Source organism: Oryzias latipes, chromosome 10 (assembly GCF_053564925.1).
Source record: "Oryzias latipes strain Hd-rR chromosome 10, Olatipes_Hd-rR_3.1".
NCBI lineage: Eukaryota > Metazoa > Chordata > Actinopteri > Beloniformes > Adrianichthyidae > Oryzias > Oryzias latipes.
Genome location: NC_136246.1, coordinates 32,864,943 through 32,886,575, shown reverse-complemented (window position 1 = coordinate 32,886,575; position 21,633 = coordinate 32,864,943). Strand labels below are relative to the sequence as shown.

General features: G+C 46.3%; 1 protein-coding gene across 1 annotated transcript in view; it reads right to left on the bottom strand.

The window, feature by feature from the left end:
* Window positions 1–21,633, bottom strand: part of fat2 (FAT atypical cadherin 2) — a 93,917-nt gene that overhangs the window by 34,351 nt on the left and 37,933 nt on the right. Inside the window, exons 7-15 of the mRNA XM_023959404.2 lie at window positions 17,050–17,189; window positions 14,831–14,893; window positions 14,304–14,516; window positions 13,559–13,769; window positions 8,878–12,545; window positions 7,559–7,955; window positions 4,261–4,460; window positions 3,058–3,211; window positions 1,749–1,982 (exon numbers count right to left, since the gene is read on the bottom strand). Of these exons, the coding sequence (XP_023815172.1) occupies window positions 1,749–1,982; window positions 3,058–3,211; window positions 4,261–4,460; window positions 7,559–7,955; window positions 8,878–12,545; window positions 13,559–13,769; window positions 14,304–14,516; window positions 14,831–14,893; window positions 17,050–17,189 (5,280 nt within the window). The remainder of the gene's footprint in view (window positions 1–1,748; window positions 1,983–3,057; window positions 3,212–4,260; window positions 4,461–7,558; window positions 7,956–8,877; window positions 12,546–13,558; window positions 13,770–14,303; window positions 14,517–14,830; window positions 14,894–17,049; window positions 17,190–21,633) is intronic.

The window sequence follows — 21,633 nt, the reverse complement described above, 5'->3', positions numbered from 1 at the left end:
TAAAAGAAACTTTGGAGCTCATAGTATTTTCTGACGTCATAAACTCTGCTTGTTAAAACAAAGGAGTTTGGATCCATAATGCACAAAAAAGACCTTTACTGAGGCCTGATCCAGACTTTGGCTGTTTTTCTAGAAGCCAATGAGAAGAAAGGGCTTTTTTCTCTCATCTATTTGTTTGTAGTCTAGTCTTTGCAGCTTTTATTTTTTTAAAGGTTCCTTCCACTTCCCTGCACCCTTCCTCTAGAGGAATTAAGATCCTTCAGCTGTGCTGGTGGGGATATAAGGGCTCAAAGATGAATTCAGTTGCTCAGAGAATTGTGCACCAAACTTGGGTTTGGTTTCACACTGTGCTGTCAAGGCCAGACCTTGACCTTCAGACTTCAAATGAGCCACATATAAACCAAAAAAGCCCATGTGACCCCAAGGTTGGATCATCCCCCTCACATCCGCTTTATGCTTTGAACACGGAACAAGAACTAACATCTCAGCTCATCATGAAATGTTTTTAAAGACATTAACGAAACATTTTCTTCCCCTCTTGAAGGCAAACTCGTACAAAAACGAGAAGATCTTTAACCTCGACTGAGATGTGACGTCCTCGGTACATGAAGTCATAGATGAGCTGGCCTGGAATGAGCACACACAAGGAAGGAAACCAAGATGCTAAGATGAAAACTACACTGTCGTCGACATACAGTTTCATGTAGCTAACCTGCTGCAAAAATTCTCATCTAGAATCTTTAGTAGGACAGAATGAGGGTCTGAGCGCTGGGGTCTGTGGAGAAAGGACAACCGTTCATGGATATAGTGAAGGGTAGGGGTGCATGGTGTGAGTAAGGAGAACAACGAGGAGGGGATTATATCATTGACTGTAAAAGAGAACTGGACTGAGTGACTCCTCCCCTCTGGATTTCCAAACAGGAAGTACCTGCTGGCTCCAAGAAGCCGAAATCCCTTCTATAGAGAAATAAACAGCTGGTACTCAGTCATTCTATTGGTCGGTGTTTTTCTGTAGTTTATCAAGGTACAAACTGTCCAATCAGGTTCCTCAATAAACGTAGGTGAAGCCTGCTGGCGCCCACGTCCACCGTTCAAAATGTTTAAAAACAAGATCACTCCTGATCAGTGACAGTGGTTGAGCTCATCTTAGAAATGTTGACTCAGTGCAACTTGGATCAACTGCCAAGACGGCGGCGTCTGTATCGCAAAAACATTGCGACTGAATTGGTTTCATTTGGTTGGAGCTGGAAGTGAACCATTTTCTATGGATGACGTCGCTCAGTCCAGTTTTCCTGTAAAGTCGATGTTTTGAAGTTCAACCTTCAGATTAAAATTCTGCAGGAACATTTGAAAGATGACCTAAAACAATCCAGACACTTGCTCTCCGGTGGTGGTCATGAGTTCAGATGAAATTTAACATTTTTCAGGGCAGCTAAAGTCTAACAAGGCTGAGCTAAAAAGATTGAAGCTGATTTATGCAACAAACCAGCCCCGACACAGCTGCGAAGACGGTGAAAAAGCACCAGCACCAAATCTCTGGATTAGTCCTGCATTATGTTTGCGCTCAGCTCAAACACAAACACAAAGAAGGGCCTGTTGGGAGTTCTGTAAAGGACTGGTGATACCAGGACAAAGGTTTTAACGGGACAAGTTGTGACCTGACAGGAACAATGGGACCTTCTCTGCGGTCTCAGCTGCAGTCAAAAGGCTCAAGTCCTCACTGCAGCGAGCATCAGGATGTGGCTCACCGGCGTCTGGGTCTTTGGCGTAGATGACGGCGACGGGCGTGCGCACCGTGGTGTTGTCGAACACCGTCACCATGTAGTGGCTGGCGGAGAAGAGCGGCTGGTTGTCGTTCATGTCCTGGACCATGAGCTGGATGTCGGCCTGGCAGGATCGGCCCCCGCCGTCTGTCGCCTTGGCCACCAGGTTGAACTCGCCGTCACTCTCACGGTCCAGCACAGCAAGGGTTAAAAGCTCACCTGAGGAGAGGCAGACTGAAACTTTAACACACTTTTTATTTTTACCTCTCGGATGCATGAATAGAGGTCAGGAGAGACGTATGCGATCATCTACATGACGTCTTAGTGGGTTCTGTGTTCATAAGAAGTTTTTAATCACAAAAGCACGTTTGTGCCTATAGATTTGCTACAGAGACGGGGTTATCTCATTACTATCAGAGTGCAGTGATATTTCAGTGTAAATGTAATCATTTAGATCATACACGTTTGTTTGTTGCATCTTTATGCTAAAAAATTTGACTGATTTTCTTCTATTTTTACCCTTATTTTCCAGATGAAGTCATGCTAACAATAACTTCAATTAATCCGTTTTTTCCCTTTCTGGGTCACGGGGCTGCTGGAGCCTATGCCGGCCACTTGTGGTCACGGCTGAAGACATCCTGGACAGGTGGCCAGTCTGTTGCAGGGCCACAATCACACACCCATGCACACTCACTCCCAGGGACAATTTAGAGTAACCAATGAACCCATGAAACATGTTTTTGGACGGTGGGAGGAAGCCAGAGTCCCCCAGTGAAAACCCACGCATGCACGGGGAGAACATGCAAACTTCACACAGAAAGGTCCCCCATTGGTGTTCTGGTCCAGGTCCCCCAGCCGAGACCTGTAGCTGGAGGCCTTCAAGCTGTGTGGCAAGACCACTGTGGCACCGTGCAGCCCACTTCAATGCAATAATAGTTAATAATAATTTCCTGCTTTTTTTTATTTTTATTTAACAATGATAGTATTTTTGTTGACTGACAAAAAACAGGAAGTAGGATTTTGGTGGAAAGGTTGATCTTTTTGTGTTTGAAGATCAGGGCTAGCTACACATTTTACATTTTCTGGAGAAGAAGGTCGACTGAACGTCACACTGTGGTGAGAGCAAACAGAGATGGAAGTGATCTCCCTTCAGGGTAAATGACCAGAGTCAAAGCTTAAGGACTAGAAGTGAGTTCTGTTCATGAAGGGAACCGGAGGACAGCCTTCAAAAGACTGGAGGACAGGAAACTAACTTTAAACAGACGGGAGGGTTCGACACCAAAGAGTGCTTCACCTGTCCGGTGGTCCAGGTGGAACTTGTCTGCGTCTGGACCGTGGAGGGTGTATGAGATCTCTCCGTTTGCTCCGACATCTGGATCTGAGGCTGAAACTTTGAGCAGGAACCGTCGCGGGGAGGAGTTCTCCATCACTGTTTCTGTGTAGAGCAGCTGGAACCAGAAGATCCGAACAGTCAGGAGGTCTGAGGCACGTCTGTGAGACCTGGACCCGTCTGCTCTGGGACGTAGAAGACCACTAGAGCGCCCGAGGATTTTATTTGAAACGTAGACAAAAAACCGAGTCTTCCAGACTGAGAAAATGATTCTGAATCATCTCAGTTCAGGACAAATGACTTTTGTAACAAAAAAAACAGAACATCAAAACTCATAAGTTCATTTATTTTTGCAAAAGTAAATCCTCGGTGAGGTGCTCGTACCGACGCTCGATCACAAGGTGGATAAACAGTCAGTCACACATTTACATGAACCCCCAGTTAACCCTTTAACACTGGAGTCAGCGGCGGAGACGCCTTAAACACGCGCCATCTTTCACGTACTGTAACTATTCAAGACGATTAACGAGAATTAGCTAAACGGTTGAAGAGTTACGGCAGGAGAAATAATGTGAAGACTAGAAGGAAAGCTTCCAGTGGAGAAGGGTCAAAGCTACGTGAACGCTTCCACGCGTTGGAATGAAGTGTTGGTTTTGAAGGGCTAGCATCTTTACTCGAAAGCAAAGCTGCTTGTATTCATTCCAATCTGAAACATTCAATCAGAAAGAAAAAGAATTAGGTTTTCAAAACTGTTTTTGTGTCTGTAGCCAGATTGGAACCTCCTGACCACCAGGAAAACATTTTTTTAAATCCACCTAAAACTAGAATTCCCAAAGCCCCGCCCCCTTCACATTTGACATCATTGAAAAGCCTCAAATGTCTTCTGTAGATTCCCAGAAGGAGTTCATTTAGTAAAATGCAGCAGTCCGGAGATTTTCAGGTCTAGAAAGTCTTCTACAGAGGATACGTCTGCATAGCTGGTAGTCAGGAGGAATTTAGATGTTTACCTAAATTTATTTATTTATTCCGGTATAACCCATGTCGTCACGTTTTTTACAAACTTTGTATTCTACTTAATTCATTCAATCTTAAATTTGTATCTTCACTGTTAGTATAGAGATTATAAAGGAAAGGCACATTTCTTTGGGAAAGTTGGACACACCTCACCTGTTCACACGTTGGGCTGTTGTCATTCAGGTCCAGCACATGGATCTCCACGGTGACGGCGGCCTCAAACTTCCCGTCAGTGGCGGTCACTCTCAGGGTAAATCTGTCTTTGGTCTCTCGATCCAGACTCTCCTTCACTATCAGACCCCACTGGTTCTCGTCCTCCTGGATGATGGCGAACTGGCCTAGAGGGTCCCCGTCTGCACGACAAGGTCTGTGTTCAGTTCTTGTGGAAAAACATCCATAAAAATGTGGCATTTGGATGATTTTCATGTGGACTGAAGGGAAATTCTAATATCTGCTCAGACAACATCGTAAACTAGAAACTGCTAAACTTTGTGTTTACAAATATATTGTTCAATACCTTCAATAAGAAAAGTATAAACTCTTATAAATGTTGGCAAGAAACGTAACTGTAGCTTCTAAAACTTTTGAAACGATGCAGACAAATGGACCGAGTTTAGGGTTGATAAGGTTCTATGTTTACACGTCTGCGATAAAGACACATTGACAAACATTGACAAACTGTCCACTCCATAAAGAAGTAAATCCATCCATCTTCAGGACGGGTTGCTGGAGCCTGTCCTGCCTGAATCGATGAAGCATGTTTGCAGACTGTGGGTTTCTACCACACAACAGCTTCAACCAAACTGTTTGGTCTCACAGCAGACGGCGACCCTCCGTCAGTGACACACCTGTCCGACAGGTGTTGTAATGTTTTTACGCTGCGCAGTCACCTCGGAATCACTTTACCACAAAACAGGCTCTTAATTTGAAGGATAGCCCCGGTATTAGCAGTCTGATCCACAGATGAACTATTTCTTCAGGGTTTCTAGTTTAATAAACAAAAACACCACAAAGTTGACTGAGCTTGACAAAGCGTGAAACGCTGCTTTTGCACCAAGGTGACTCCTAAAGAGTCTCAGCTCTGGTTTGCTTTAGCAAAGCATGCTAAATCCGGAGGCGTCTGGATTTAAAGGAGGATGTGTGCAGACTAAAAAAGTCTACTTTCAAATGTTCATAAATTGTCAAGGTGAAAAACAAAGACAAGAGAACTTCTGCAGGGTCCTGTCTGCGTGGTGATAACCGACAGGAAAAACGTCAGTTTTCTATCAAACTGAGCGTTTTGACTGAAGAAAGTAAATAACATATCACAAAAAAGTCTTCAGGAAAAAGTCAACATTTTAATAAAGTAGTAAATGTATAATTTTAAAAGTTTAAAGGAAAAATTGTTTTCAAAATAAAGTTGTAAAGTTATGTAAATGCAGTTTACTAAATAAGAAACAAGTAAAGCGGATTCTTGAATTGTTTACAACATAAATTGAACAGACATTGTTTAATTGTCTTTGTAGAAACATTATATTTTCAAAAAAGCATGACTTTTTCCTTGTGAAATAACTTTGTGAAGCATAAATGTATGACTTATTCTTGTAAATCGGTAAATTGCGTCATTTCTTTTCGTAATTGTACGACTTTAGTCTCATAAAATGTTTAATTTTTTTTTGCAATCTTAGGACTTCATTCTCATAAAATTACACCTTTTTACGCAAAGTTTTAACTGAATTAAGTTGTTAAATGTCAACTTTTTTCTCATCATTTTACCACTTAATTCTCATGTATTTGTTTGTTTTCATATTCTGTCATAGTTTCCTCTGTAAGAAAAGGCTGTTTTGTGAAACCGCAGTTACTTTAAGGGGTTTCATCAAACGCTCTCCTTTTTAAAGAGAGTCACATCACTTGAACATATATGAGCTAAACTTTAGCAAAGCAACAGATTAAAGAGTTAAACCTGTAAAATAAAACCCCCCAACAGTCAGAGCTTTAACCCTTCAAAGTTCCCCTCCGGACATCTTTAGATCCGTCTTCAAGGCGTTCCCAGAGGTCTTGTCCTCATGATGATGCCGTTTCTAGCCAAATCCAAAAACCTGTGTCGTTTTCTAGGACATAGTTTCTGCACAGCGGCAGGAATTGATCAGAAATTGCTCCCCTAGAGCAGAGGTGCCTGTGGCCGGCCTGGCGCATTTCCTACGTCACAAATAAGTTGAATTTTCTTTGTCCTCCATCATCAGGAAAAAGAACATTTTATTTAAAAAAAACGCCAAAAACATTGTTTTTATCTGAGTTGTTCTAGAAACGTTGCAGGCAACAACTGAATCCAACACCTGTGGATCTGCTGATTTAAAGCGTCATCGCTTACAGAGTTACAGTCGAAAGACTGTCGACCCTGGAGCCAAAGCTCCGGTGTTAAAGGGTAAAACCGCCGGATGGTAACAGAGGCAGCTCGGGTCTGATGAGGCGCTGACAGGTCCTGGTAGAATAAATCGAAGGTAGACCGACAGGTTTCTGGGACAGCATTGGTAGCACTGGGAGCATGCAGACCTTCAACCTGCTGACAGCTGTAATGAATGGTAATGAATAATGTTGTAGGCATGAGCGTCTGAGTAGCTTAGCCACCGGAAGGTCCTTCCAAAGCATCGATCAGACCTGCCAGGCTGCAGCGTCGACTCTCTTTGAATAAACATCAGCATAAAGTTGAGCACATCTAACGTTTTAAGGTAAGTTAGTTGGTGTCTAATTTTGATACTAGACGATTTTTGTCGTTGTATTCTCCACTTCCTGCAAATGTCATGACAAAATGAAAGTTAGCAGGAACAGTTTTTTCGTTCACAGGCCTCGCTGTCCAAGCAGTGAAGGCCGGAACATGAGGTCATGAGACCGGTTTTGAGTGAGCTGATTGGCTGCAGCCAATGTCCACAAACATGCAGGAGCAGATGTAGCTTAAAGAATGTTTTAGAATGTGGTATTTTTAACAAAATAATTGTTTGAACATTATAGTCACATTTCTGCAGTAATTCACCACATAAAGGAGCAACTTTCCCGTCGCTCTTAGTTTCTGCTGCTTTGTGACAAACTGGAGTGGAACCCTGCCATTCCAAATGATGCCAGAACAAACAGCCGTCTCCCACTCAGGCTGACGTTATGTCAGGGAGCCGCTCCGCAGCAGTTTAACCGCCTGGATTTGCATTCATTCATGGCTTTGTTTGTGTTGTTTGCTTCAGGGCATCCAGTCGGTATTCATGTCAGCGCCAGCCTTTTCAATGATTAATCTTCTGCTGAATGTCATGACTCAGTTGAAAGCGATTAGCAAAGATTTGATTTTACCTCATTACTATCTGGATAGATCCCAGCGAGCTGCAGATTGTCAACGAGTAGTAAACACTTTTTTATTCCTGCTGCACGGACAAACTTTGGGAGAAAAAAAATGAAAACGCATCACTCCGCACGTGGGCGCACACACCTGTGATGTAACACGTCACCAGGCGGTTCTGCAGGGCCACGTCGGCGTCAAAGGTCGTCATGGAGACGATGGGTTCGAAGGGCGTGATGTTCTCCACCACCGAGCCGCGGTACACCTCCTCGGAAAAGGTTGGCGGGTTGTCGTTCTCGTCCGTCACCATCACCTCCACCCGCACGCTGGACGACAGCTTCACCTCGCCGCCGTGGTCGGTGGCGACCACGTTAAACCGAAACATCCGGCTTCTCTCGCAGTCCACCTCACGCAGAGTGGTGATCCAGCCGCTGTCGCCGTCGATGGAAAACACCTGGGAGATGTCCAGCTGGGCGCCATCGGCCAGCGGCTCCAGGCTGTAGGTCACCAGACCGTTGGTGTCCGTGTCCGGGTCGTTGGCCGTCACCTGGAGGATGTGGACATACCAACGGTTAAAACGGACCACAGCCCAGTCACTGGGACTGAAACTATCAAGATCTTTTTAGAACCTGACTTGGATGAAAATGGAGCAGAAAATGTCTGTTTGAGAAAAATAAGCAACCGTCTGAATTCAGCTTCGATTCTGTTTCTACAACACAGAAGACGTTATCCTAAAAGCACCGATCCAGTAAACCCAGATTCTCTCAAAGTTCCACTTTTAACATTTTCTGACCAAGTTTTAAGGAGTTTCCAGTGGTCTTTTAATCATGCCGATGCAGTTTTAAGCCAGAATCCAAAAACGTATGTCGTTTGATTCCCAACAATTACAATAGAGAAAAACTCATAAATGTGGTTTCAAGCTTAATTTTCTTCACATATGTCCTCCATCATCTGAAAAATGTCACTAGAAGGTGTTTAAAAACATCTCTTTCATCGTATAAAGACAGACCATAAAAGGTCACTTCTGCGGCCGTTACAGGTGTTGCAGTTCGCGAATGGCAATGAGGCGTCAGCTGAGAATCTTTGCTCTTTTTGGGACCTCAGCAGGCCATGTAGTAGATCCATCAGAGGACTAAAGTCCACGGCTTCAACTAAACTATTCTTTACCAACCTGACAGAAGATAAGAAACAATTCAAATCCCATTTTTTGTTTTTTTTGTGTACTAAATGCCAGATTTGACCTTTGAGTACCCTCTGTGGAACCACTGTTGATGAGGTTTTATATAATAAGGCCTCATCTCAGGTCTGCAGCAACAAAACTTTCTCTAAAGCGTCTGAACCAAAAAGGTTTCACTTGGTTCTTGGACTCCATACAGATCCTCCTCGTCTTTCTATCGTCTGTGCTCATACATATCAAAAGTGATTAAGGTTGTTGTTCGTGTCATGGAAAGGAGGAGCCTTCGTCTCACCTGAATGACCGTGGTTCCAGCGGGCATGTTTTCTGTCAGGAAAGCTCTGTAAGGGCTGGCGTCAAACACGGGCTGGTTGTCGTTCACATCCTGGACTTGGATGCTGACGGAGACCAGCGATGCCACGTCTGTTCCGTTATGGTTCCCCTGAGCGATTACGTCTATCTGGTACCACTTTGTTCTTTCGTGATCGATGGGCTTCTGCAGCAGCAAAGTTCCACTCTCCTTGTCCAAACTGAAGACTTTGTCTTTGTTGCTTTCCACTGTGTTCCCGTTCACCAGGCTGTAGATGAGAGGCATGTCGGAGTCCGCCCTAACCGAGCCGATCTCCGAACCGATTGGGAAGTCCTCTGCGGCAGAGAAAGAGTAGAGGGGCTCTGAGAACTTTGGCAGGGGGACTTCAGGAGGAACCACTTTCATCTGAACGGGGACGGTGGAGTTATAAAAGGGGAGGCTGCCATCCCGCGCCTTGACCTTGAAGTTGAAAATCCTGTTCTCCATGCCTACCAGGCTCTCCTTCACACTCACAACCCCAGTGAACGGGTTGATCTCGATGATGTCCTCTGTGACCTCTTCAGCTTCGTCAACAGTGTAGGTGACGTCTGCATTTTTGCCATCGTCAGCGTCATACGCCATGACCTGAATGACAGGGGAACCTTTATTCACGGTTGATTGGATGGAAACTTGATATTCAGAGGCTTTGAACTGAGGAACATTGTCGTTCTCGTCGGTGAGAATGATTTTGACGGTGCAGAACGCCACCCTGCCACCCCCGTCTTTGGCCATCACTTTGATCGCAACCACCTTTTGGGTTGAGTTTTCTCTGTCCAGCGGCTGCGTCGTGATGATCTGTCCGTCTTTGAGGATGGCAAACTTCTCATCTGCAAGCTTGTTGATGATGGTGTAGTCCACGCTGCCGTACGGCCCTTCGTCGGGGTCGATGGCTGCCAGTCTGATGACGCGGGTCCCTGCCTGAGCGTTTTCAGCCAGTTCTGCTTCATAGACGCTCTGCTTGAAGTACGGGCTGTACCTGTTGCTGTTGATCATGTCTATGGTGACGGGCGCTGTTTTCTGAAACACCCCGTCGGACACGGCAACCGTCAGGTTGTAGAAAGGATCCAAATTCCTCTTACAGACATTGGAGAAGGAGATGACTCCTGAGGACTCGTTGATGTTGAAGTATCTGTCCCGATTCCCAGTGAGGATCTTGTATTTGAGGTTTTTGGTGTCGGCTGAATCCGGATCAGACGCCTGGATCTTCACCACTAAGTGACCACAGTTTGCAGTTTCGTCTACTTTGGCTTTAAACTCAGAGCTTATAAAGTCTGGAGGGTTGTCGTTCACATCAGTGATATTTATCGTGACAAAAGCCTCACTGCTGAGAGGAACAGAGCCATTATCCGTGGCTCTGACCTTCAACTTGAACTGCTTTCTTTCTTCGTAATCCAGGACTTTTCGTGTGACAATCAGGCCAGTTTTTTGGTTAATCTCAAAAGAATCGGCATCGTCCTCGCCTGTTGTCACTATGGCATAGGTCAAATCTTTGTTCCTGCCAGAGTCCTTGTCTGAAGCAGAAACTCGTGTGACGGACGTGTTGACTGGAAGCCTTTCTGCAATGTTTGCGGCGTACGTTAGCGGTGAGAAAACGGGAGCGTTATCGTTTACATCCTCCACCTCCACTTCGATGGTGGCCTCAGAGAAGGAGCCTGTTACAGCGTCAGTGGCTCGGACCGTTAGCGTGTGCGCAGTCTGGCTCTCGTAGTCGAGAGGGTTGGTCACCGTCAGCACGCCGGTCTTGAAGTCCACGTGAAAATGTCTGGAGGCGTTCTCCTCCTCCAGGTTGTAAATGAGTCGATAACCCTCGGGGTTCCTGGCCTGGACATGCAGGATAGTGGTGAACGGAGGAACGTTTTCCGGAACTTTGAGTGGATAAAGTAGTGTTTGGAAAATCGGGTTACTCTGATTCCTAACTTGAATACTAAGCTGGGAAACGGTACTGAGACCGGGCTCGCCTTCATCTGTGGCCAAGACCGTCAGCACGTATTTGTTCAGAGCTTCAAAATCAAGCGGCTTTTTAAGAGATATGTCGCCTACGTCTGGATCTATCCAGAAGAAGTCAAAGTCTTCCACCAGGGAGTAAATGATGGAGCCGTTTTCCCCCTGATCGCTGTCGATGGCGGTGGCCTGATACAAAACATCTCCGGGTTCAGAGTCTTCAGAGATCATCATGGAGAAAGGTAAGTTCAGAAACTGCGGGGAGTTGTCGTTAACGTCATCTATAAAGACCTTGACCTGAGTGGTTGCCGTTCTGGGCGGATCTCTCATGTCCTGCACTTTTACTGTAATGTCATATACGTCTTGTTCCTCTCGGTCAAAAGCAACACCTGTGGTTTCGAGCACACCTGAAGTCTGGGAAATCTTAAATTTTCCCATCGGGTTAATGATTGAATACAGCAGAGGTTCGTTTAAGAAGCATCCTGAGACTTTGAGAGCAGCTAAAGTTTGGACCGCTTTTAGGTTTTCTGACACGCCGGCCGAGTACACCCTCTGCTGGAACTGCAGATCGCTGTCAGTCAGGTTTGTGACGTTGACCTTGACCACAGCAGAGTCTTTATAGAGGCCGTCTGAGGCTCTGACCAGCAGCTGGTAAAACGGCTGGAAATCTGTCACGTTGCTCACGCTGATGACTCCAGTATTTGGATGGATGGAGAACGCTTGGTGCAGATTTCCCTCAGTGATGCTGTATGAGACTGCAGAGTCATCATCGCGGGCCGTGACTCGAACAACCTCTGCGTCTCTGACAGCCGGCCAGATGACAGATGACTGGAGGACTGGCGTGGCGAATTGCGGCGCGCAGTCATTCAGGTCCAGGATGCGTACGGTGACCTTGGCAGGCTTTGCTGCTCGCAGTGACAGCTCCCCAGAGTCCTTCACCTGCACTGTGAAGTGATACTCAGCCTTGGCCTCAAAGTCGACAGCAGACACTAAGGAGATGGTGCCCATACTCGGGTCGATCTGGAAGACTCTCAGAGCCTCTGGTTCGAGGATTTGATAAGTCAACAGAGAGTTGAAACCTCGGTCTGCATCCGAGGCATGAACGACCAGCGGCGCGTTGCTCTGTCCCATCACCATGCTGTTCACATGAGCAGACTCGCTGATGTGTCCTTGGTACTCACTCTGTTGAAACCTCGGAGCGTTGTCGTTCTCGTCGATCACGTAGATGCTGACGAAGGTCTTGGACAAAGCTCCAGCTGTGGTGGAGGCTGCAACTTCCAGCCTATAGGACTCGTGGTCCTCAAAGTCCAGGTGTTTTTGGATAGAAATCAGCCCGGTGTAGGGGTTGAGGTAGAACGTCCCGTTTGTGTTGCCGCTCTCTATCCCATAATGCACTGCAGCAGGACTGGAGGCCGACACGGTCACCACTGGGGTGCCAGGAGCACTCAGCTCGCTGATTTCTGTCAGGTATTCATCCGAGGAGAAGGTTGGGGGCGTTCGGTCGGAGAGGCGGATGTGCAGGTGGAGGGTGCAGAGGTCGGAGCGCTGAGGGAAACCCTGATCTGTGGCTTTCACTGACAGATGAAAGTGGTCCTGATGCTGGAGGCCCAAAGGTTTGGAGACACGGATGGAGCCCGACTCCGCATCGATGGAGAAAATGTTGTCGGTGTTTCCTGCAGAGAAAGAGGTAAAGCAGCTTCAGACGTGGGGTTTGCTGCTTCCTGGAGAAGCAAACTTAAAAAAAAAGTATTCAGATCATTTCCTTTCTGTTTTTAAACAAATGTGCAGAAATATGACAAAGTATTGAGTACATTTTGTTTTCAATTTGTTGTTCAATGTATTAGCAAATTACTTCTGACAACCCAAAAACCTGCCTACCTGTACAGGTCAACCCCCCGACTGACCCTGGGTTCACACTGCATCCGGTCCGGCTGTGGTGCAGCCGCCAGAGTCTTTACGTAACTTGTGCGAGAAGCCCTCACACGGTATCTAGTCCGGTCCAGCCTCTCCGGTGCTCCAAGTCCATTTTGGCTTCAATTTTTTTTGTGAAGCTGGGGCAAATTAAACGACCTAAACCAAAGTGCGAGTGGAAAGTGTATCTGGTACATTTCTCAAAAGGAAACCTATTTTCCTCTTTACTCGCTATGCTTTCATCGCGGTGTAAACAGTACATCATTTCCGTTGACACGGTATCACAAAGTGCGTGGCAGAGCGTCATATCGGTCGTTTAACACCTTGGATGACGAGAGGCTGCTCTGAGAAGTCCAGAACCAACCCATCCTTAATGATACTGCACATCCTTTTAATAAGAAAGATAACAAAAAGGGCCGAGGCTGGGCGGCAGCAGGACTGCAGCCATCCATAGCCGATGTGAGTCATCTGCCGTGGCTCCACCGCTCCGGTGGCTGCATCGAAGTCGGACTGGATGCAGTGTGAGCCCAGGGTGAGGCTTTAATAATGACCCAAGATGAGTGTCTTTCAGCGGGTCAGGCGTCTCAGACTTCATCTCTGAGACCTCCAGCTCTTTGTTTCTGTGGAGTCTGACCTTTAAAAGATGCTGGGGGGGGGGGGGGGGGGGTGCTGTCCCCTCCCAGGTGTGTTTGTGCATAGGCAGGTGAATGTGAAGCAGACCGGAGGTGAAAACGCCGCGAGCGGCGATGAAATGTAAAAATAGGCCTCTGCTCACCAGAGTGCAGCGAGTAGCTGATGTCGGCGTTGCTTCCCGTGTCCTTGTCCAGGGCCTTGACTCGGATGACCTCCGAGCCTGTGGGGGCCTGGTTAGAGATGCTGGCTTCATAGCGGGGGCTCAGGAAGGCTGGCGAGTGGTCGTTACAGTCCTCCACGTGAATCACAACCTTAGCGAAGTTTCTCTTCATCGGGATCTCCTGGTCACGCACCTGAGGAGGAGCGGGAGAAGAGGCGGAGCTTTTAGAGTCTCGACATCTCATTTCCTGCGTTGACCCCCCCTTCAACATCTGAGACAAACTGTTTTCTTTCACCTGCGACTTCATCTGCTGTAAACAATAAAAGCACAGAAGAAAAAAGCTCATGTGGGGAAACGTCTGCTAATCCAGATTTTAAGTGAAATCAGTCAAATTCAGATTATTCAACTTTAGTTCATTTAAGCTAAATGCAGTAGAAACAGTAGAAGTTATCTTTATGTAAATTCATTGTAAGATTAAGAAAACAATATTATATATATTTTCAAAATACTTATTTGTTTAAGAGTCAAATTATTCACTTCCTTATGTTGCAACAAAAAACAAGCTATGAAAGTGGGCGGAGCCTACTCTAACCATAACAGCAGTCGCTAAAAAAAGGAAAATTCTTGCATCCTAATCACATGTAAATGTTGTGAATAGATGTAGTTTTGTCAGGAGAGTCTGGGGGAGGTTTTGATTCCCTTCAAAGCAACCCTTTCATAACATCACCATGACGACGAGGGTGTGAACGGCGGTCCTCTCAAAGTCCAGCGGCTCCGTCATCACCAGGACGCCGCTCTTCGGGTCCAGGTGGAAGAGCCCGGTGCTGTCAGGGGGAACGGCGCTGTGGATGGAGAACACCAGCTTGCTGTTGGAGTCCAGGTCCTGAGCGCTGATCTGCAGGATATCCTTCCATGGAGACGTGTCCTCAGGAATGCTCACCTGAAAGAGACGGTGACGGGGTCTGATGTAGAAGGCGGGAAACAAACTGGAAAGCCACGCTGCTTCAAAACCCTCAACAAGAACGTCGTTTAAAGCTAGCTTTGACTTTTCCCTTCTCTTCTTCTGCTCATTTGCTGGGAAAGCGTTAATCAGCTCTGAGTGCACAGAAATATGCTTGAGGACTTTTTGAATATAGAGTGTTGACACTTCTCAGCTGCGGTCCACAGCTGCGTACACACCCATAATTACTAAAAAAAGGCTGTTTTTGTGTGTCCGCTGCCAGATTTGTGTGTTTTCATGAAACGGGTTCTCACCTCGTACAGCGGCTTCAGGAAGACGGGCCGATGCTCGTTGATGTCCAGGACGCGGATGTAGGCCTGCAGTTCGGAGACGAACACAGACTTTACTCAGACAGAACAAAGAGGTTTGTGGTTTCTGAGTCAGACTGCTGAAATCTCATGTGCAGTTGTGTCTTTTTAATGTCGTTCAGACAAAGCAAAAAAAAAGTTTAGGTTCATCTGCAGACTGTAGCTTTTGTAGGAAGTCACCCAGATCAAAAAGTGAATTCAAAAGCGGTTAGCTTTACTCGCTGCTCAAAGAATAAAACCCAGCAGAGCCGAGCTTTCCTCAGATCTCCAAGCTGCAGCGCATTTGTGGCTTCATACAAATGTTCAGGCCTGTGTTCTTGAGAGAGAAGCTGCCCCACATTTCTCCTCATTTTGCTTTAAGACCTTCTCTTCCTCCTTTGAAGCTGCCTTGAGTAGCACTTCTGCAAACTTTGTCAAGTTTTTTAAAGTTTCTCCTTGGAGAAAAGCTTCATTATGTCCATTCTGGTATCAGACTCTTTAGGAGTCTGGCTTTTTTTTGGACACATAACCCTATTGTAGAGCTCTTTCTGCTTTGGAGTGGACTAACTTAGGTGTAAAGGATAAAGGGGAAGGACATATGGATGTCAGGATAAAACAAATCACAGCAGAAAAACCAGGGTCAACCTCCAGCTGGGCTAAAAGGCTCACGCCTGATTTTCACCGGTCCGTCTGCGCCTCCCTTACGTTGGGTGGGGGGTCCTTCTCACAGCCGTCTCCATTGCGTCTCTGGTCTGTCTGGACGCTGGTGTTATCCGCTGTGTTAACATGCATTATAGCGTGGGCACTAGGGATGGGTACCGAGCCCCGGTATTGAACGAGCCCCGGGGCAACATTCTTTAAGACTGCAGTATCTTTAAGATCTGACCTCAACAGTTCTGCTATCTGTACTGGAGAAGTCACTTTTCTTTTGTGTCCCACAAAATACAAACGTTATCTGCCTTATTTAACCCACCAAGTCCGTCAATTGTCCATTAATTAATGATGTTATTCATTTTGCTATTCTCGCTGAAGAGGAGAGGTCTGTCTGGCTATTTGTGTACACGAGGGCAGGACAGACGAACTACAAATGGACTGCAGACGGACGACAGGCTGACTACAGACAGACTGCAGACAGACTACAGACAGACTACAGACAAACTACAGACAGACTACAGACAAACTACTGACAGACTACAGACAAACTACAGACAAACTACAGACAAACTACAGACAGACTACAGACAAACTACTGACAGACTACAGACAAACTACAGACAGACTACAGACAGACTACAGACAGACTACAGACATATTACAGACAGACTACAGACAGACGACAGACAGACGACAGGCTGACTACAGACAGACGACAGACAGACGACAGACGGACTGCAGATGGACCGCAGATGGACTACAGACGGACTGCAGACTGACTATAGACGCTATGCAGACAGACTGCAGACGAACTACAAATGGACTGCAGACAGACTACAGACTAACCGCAGACAGACTGCAGACAGACTACAGACAAACTACACACAGACTACAGACATATTACAGACAGACTACAGACAGACGACAGACAGACGACAGGCTGACTACAGACAGACTACAGACGGACTGCAGACAAACTACAGACAGACGACAGACAGACGACAGACGGACTGCAGATGGACCGCAGATGGACTACAGACGGACTGCAGACTGACTATAGACGCTATGCAGACAGACTGCAGACGAACTACAAATGGACTGCAGACTGACTACAGACTAACCGCAGACAGACTGCAGACAGACTACAGACAGACTGCAGACTGACTACAGACGGACTGCAGACAAACTACAAATGGACTGTAGACAGACTGCAGACTAACCGCAGACAGACTGCAGACAGAGTACAGACAGACTGCAGACTGACTACAGATGGACTGCAGACAAACTACAAATGGACTGCAGACAGACTGCAGACTAACCGCAGACGGACTGCAGACTGACTGCAGACGGACTACAGACTGACTATAGACGCTATGCAGACGGACTGCAGACGCAATGCAGATGGACTACAGACAAACCGGCCCTTAGACCATAGTTTTTTTCTCTTGGGAGAAAATATTGTCTACATTATTTGGATTTAATGAATGTTGAAAATCATCTTCCAGTTCTTTTCTTGCAGTTCCGCCTCTAACCTGTGTGGTGGCGCTGCGATGGCCATCAGTGACTTGCACCGTGAGGTTGTAGATAGCGTGCCGCGCCGCATCCAGCTTTCGGGCGATGGTGATGGTGCCCGAGTTCTTCTGGATGTCAAAATCTTTGTCTTCATCGCCACCTAGAGATGAAGGAGAAGACAGTTGGGTTTGAATTCACTCAGTAGTAGAGACCGTGTTGAGCATTCACCATTTTTTTCTGGGTATCCGAATCTACTTTTCCAAAATCCAGAAGTCTGCAAAAAACGTGTTTTTTTAATCAATTCTAGCAAATATAAACCACAATGTATTGCATTTGAAAAATGCATTTAATGTTATTTCTTATAAATCATCCAAGTTTTTATCATCAGAACACAGTAGATTCATAAACAATCTTTGCATAATTCTTACATTTATCAAGTTTTTGCTTCAGAAAATGTGTGACGTCCGTTTTCCAACTTAAAAATAGAGAAAAGTAGTGAGTAATAGTCAGAACTCTGTTACAGTTCTATAGTCTATAGGGGTTACAGGACTGAGGAAATGCAGACACAACCTGAATCTGCTGTCAGACGGTTTGCAGCAGTTTTCTCACTGTACTCTGCAAATGGATACGTCTATGAAGACTCTCATTCATCCAGGTAGATTCCATCACAGCAGCAGGTTTAAAGGTGGTCATCTGGACTTGGTTTTTAAACTTGAAGACGTTTCACCTCTTATCCAAAAGGCTTTGTCAATTGTGAACTGATAAACCTTTAAACCTATCACTGTGGTCTGTAATGTTCATTCATGAGCATTCATCTGTTCTATTATTCTGTTCTGGTTCTGATCCTTTTAATATTATAAACTGGAACATGAACTAAACACGGAGAATGCCTAAACTGAAACGAGCATGAATGTTTGTTTTATAAACTAGACACGTTGACGACAGAAACACGGAACGGTAGATTTGAGGAGGTTTGTTTGGCTTCTCTTCTCCGCTCTGTCTTTCTGAGATTTTCTTCTCTTTTGTCACAAATGACCTCATTTTGAAGCACTTTGGGCTTTCGTCTGCTTTCTCCTGACTCACTCGGCCCATCTGCTCCTTCTCCGTCCCCACCTCTTCCCTTCACTACCCGTTCCTCCTCCTTTCCTGTTTTTCGGAAGGATTGCTCGTGGGTTTGTGGGAAAGGTGGAGTCACTCCTCCTCAGCCAGATGGCGTTTATGATGGTGTCCATTTGCAGCTCTCGGGGCAGACATGGGTTTGAGATGCTGCCTTCGTGCAGGCAGTGGGGGTTTAAAAGCTCTTCCTTCTCCTTCTTGATGCAAAAGAACACTTTTGTTGGATCTGGATGATGAAGCTCAAACGCCGCCAGTTTGGACTCATTTCTACATCCACAGCAGTCAGGAAGCCTTTTGACAGTCCCAGCTGAAGAAAAAGATTCACAGAAAAGGCAATTTTTCACCTTACTGCTCGCCTCCTGCTAAAAATGATATTCCTGCCACAGTTGGAGGATCCTTTTTCTGAGCGCAGCCAGCCGGAGCGCATCTCTGCTGCGGTTAGTCGAACCAAAAGTGCTCCTTAGGAGGGAAGGATGCTGAAAGGACTCCATTCATTTCCATCCATCTATCCTCTGAATGTTTATCTGGGTCAGCGCCCCAGAGGCGACGCGGCGAGCAGGTCGAGCCCGAGACCATCCATCACCTGACAGCCCGGCCTCGGCTTTATCTCACACTCCCATTTCAGGAGTCAGAGAGACCGCCACCAACGCAGCGAAGAGTAACATAATCCAGCTCATTCTTTATGAAGCTAAGGACACCTTTTAAAGAAGAAAACTGCTTCAAATCAATCCTCAGATCTCCCAAATCTGACTGCATCCCACCGAGTCCATCAAACACGCCAACTTTGAAGGAAAAACCACAGAGGGCGGCATGTTAGCGGCTTCAGAGCGCCGGCTGCTCGCTGCAAATGAAACAGGAACACAAAGAAAACCTTTTCCTCCTCATGTTGTCCTGATCAGCAGCTTTGAAAGTCTGGCAGCAAACAGGAAAACATCCAACAACAAACCTTCAGCCTCAGATGTTTTAGACGCAAAGACGACGGAGGAACGTCATCTGTTCTGCAGCTTCCTCTAAACTCAGACAAACTAGAGCTGTTTCTGTCCAAGAATCGATACAAGTTTACACTCAGACGTTAATCTGGAGAACTTTTTCCTGACTCCAAATCACAAAAATTACGAATGAGTGAAAAACACTTTAATGCAAACTAAACATTTAAAAAAAAAGAAGTAAATTAACCAGAAAGAAACTCCTGGTTCTCCCCTAACCATGAAGGTTAGATGATCTCCACAGGCTCAGTACTGGGGGGTCAGGTCTATGAACTGGTCACCCATGTGCACACAAGGTCAGCTCCAGGTTCTCTGACCTGCCTGAGCAGGTGGTCTGACAGTTTTCATATCTGCCTCTCTGATCAGATCCACTGCTGTCACGGAGAGATCCAGACTGTCCGGTTCTGGATCCGCCGGATTCTCTTCCAGCAGCACGTTAGCATTCCTGTGTCTGAATCCATCTGGTTGTTTCTGTTCTATTAATGTTTGGGAAAGATGATCAGATAATTTTTCAATTGATGCAGAGTTGATGTGTTAAATCCAGGCTACGGCTGGGCGATAAATGGATTTTAGCGCTAAATTTGAGTTTTTTGTTCCAAAATTGAATTGGGATTTTATTTGCCCAGCACTCTGCTTTCTTAGGCTTCCGTTGTTTGGTCAGCCTGCCTGAACACTTCATCCTCATTTTACCACAAAAACTATTATTTTTTTGACCATCGCCCAGCCTTAGAATGAACTCGTCACCGGAAGTAGAGGAGCGACGATGGGATACTCTGACGCAACCTGAGGAGGAGGTATTATGATCTGGGGTTGGGGCCGTGCTGTTCTTAACCTAAAAAAACGTTCCGGCTGATGAGATGGACTCAACATCAGAGCAGATTCTTCTTCTCTGACAGTAGATTTGAGTTGAGAGAGTTTAGGAGAAACACCGCCGGCTGCACCTGAACACAGCAGGCCAGACCTTCATCCGGTGACGACTGCAGAGAAACTCTGCCGCCACAGAAGATCTGGAGTGTTTAATATTTTGGTTCAGCTTCTTCAACACAATGGCGTATTTTAATGAAAAACAATGAGGACTGCAGATTCAAAGAGAATTCAGAATTGAAGCCAACTTTCTGAGAAGAGCTCTGACTCGTGCTGCATTGAAAAGCGTCTTTTCCTCCAGAGTTTTTCTCCTCCGGCTCCTTCAGGTGCTTCACATTCATATCACAGCTTTTCTTCAAGGTTATGAAGAAGCTCAGATCTGCGAGCGCTCCCAGCTGCTGGGGCCCGTCAGACACTTGCGCTGCTGCGCTTTCTTAGTTTTGAAAACCCAGCAGAGCTGGAACAATTAAAATCATCAACTGAAAAAAAACAGCTTTTGTTCGTCAGAATTGTTGTCTAGAAACTAATGCAACTTTCAGCTCCTGGAGGGCAGAAAACCTCTGACCCGAGAGAGAGACGGAAAAACTTTTCAGCGCCTCAGGAAGAAAAGTGTGAACCAGTCCCACACAGCCAGGGCTGCCGGGTCAGAACCAGAACGACTGGCAGTTCCTCCTCCAAAGCAGAGTTTAAGGAGCAGATTCAGGGGGACAGAAAAAAGCCTGGATTTGTCATTGAGTGATGGTGCTCCTGAAAAGACGGATAAGCATCTGGACAAATAAAAGACGGCGATCACATCTGCCTGCAGAGGACGCCTCGCAAGAGATGAGAGGGAATGATGAGTGACTGGAAGGAGAGAAATACAGCAAACAGCACAGCTGCTCCCGTCATAAAACCATGATGATAAAAAGGTAAATTAGGGGGGAAAAGAAGAGCGCAGTGGGGGGGGGGGGGGGGGGGGGTTTGATCTGCTGGCTGACAGACCATTAGTGATAATTAAACGCCTCAGATCTATAGCTGCTTTTAATCTTATCGGAGTCGAACACGGCGCCTCTCGTTTATCAACGTCTGCAGGCTGGCTTTGACAGGAAGCAACTTCCCACATCTGTGACACAAGCGGGAAGAAAACGGTAAAGATTCCCCCGGTTTGGGGACTCCTCCCCTGCGACGGAGCCACAGCCACCCACAGGTGAGCCAGAGTCACCCACAGGTGAGATGGAGTCAACCAAGGGTGAGCCAGACTCACCCACAGGTGAGCCACAGCCGCCCACAGGTGAGCTAGAGTCACCCAAGAATGAGATAGAGTCACCCACAGGTAAAAAAAAAACAGTATTGAATTGGATAAAAAGAAACGCTTCTCTCACTCATGAGACAACAAGGTACAAATTGATCAGATTGATTAATCGCCCATCCCTACCCACAGGCCAGCCCGACTAAGTTCTGGCACAAATCGAGCTTTGCACGGCAAACAGCACATGATACCGGCTCCGCCTTCCATGCAAAAGTCCCGCCCCTTTCCACAGCTGTCAGGTAACTGTTAGCAAACCCTGAGGCTCCGCCATCCAGCTTGCCGACACCTCCAGAGACAAAGGGCTTCTGGCAGCAGCAGCTTCAGGTGCTTTCACACCTTTTCCGGTGGAG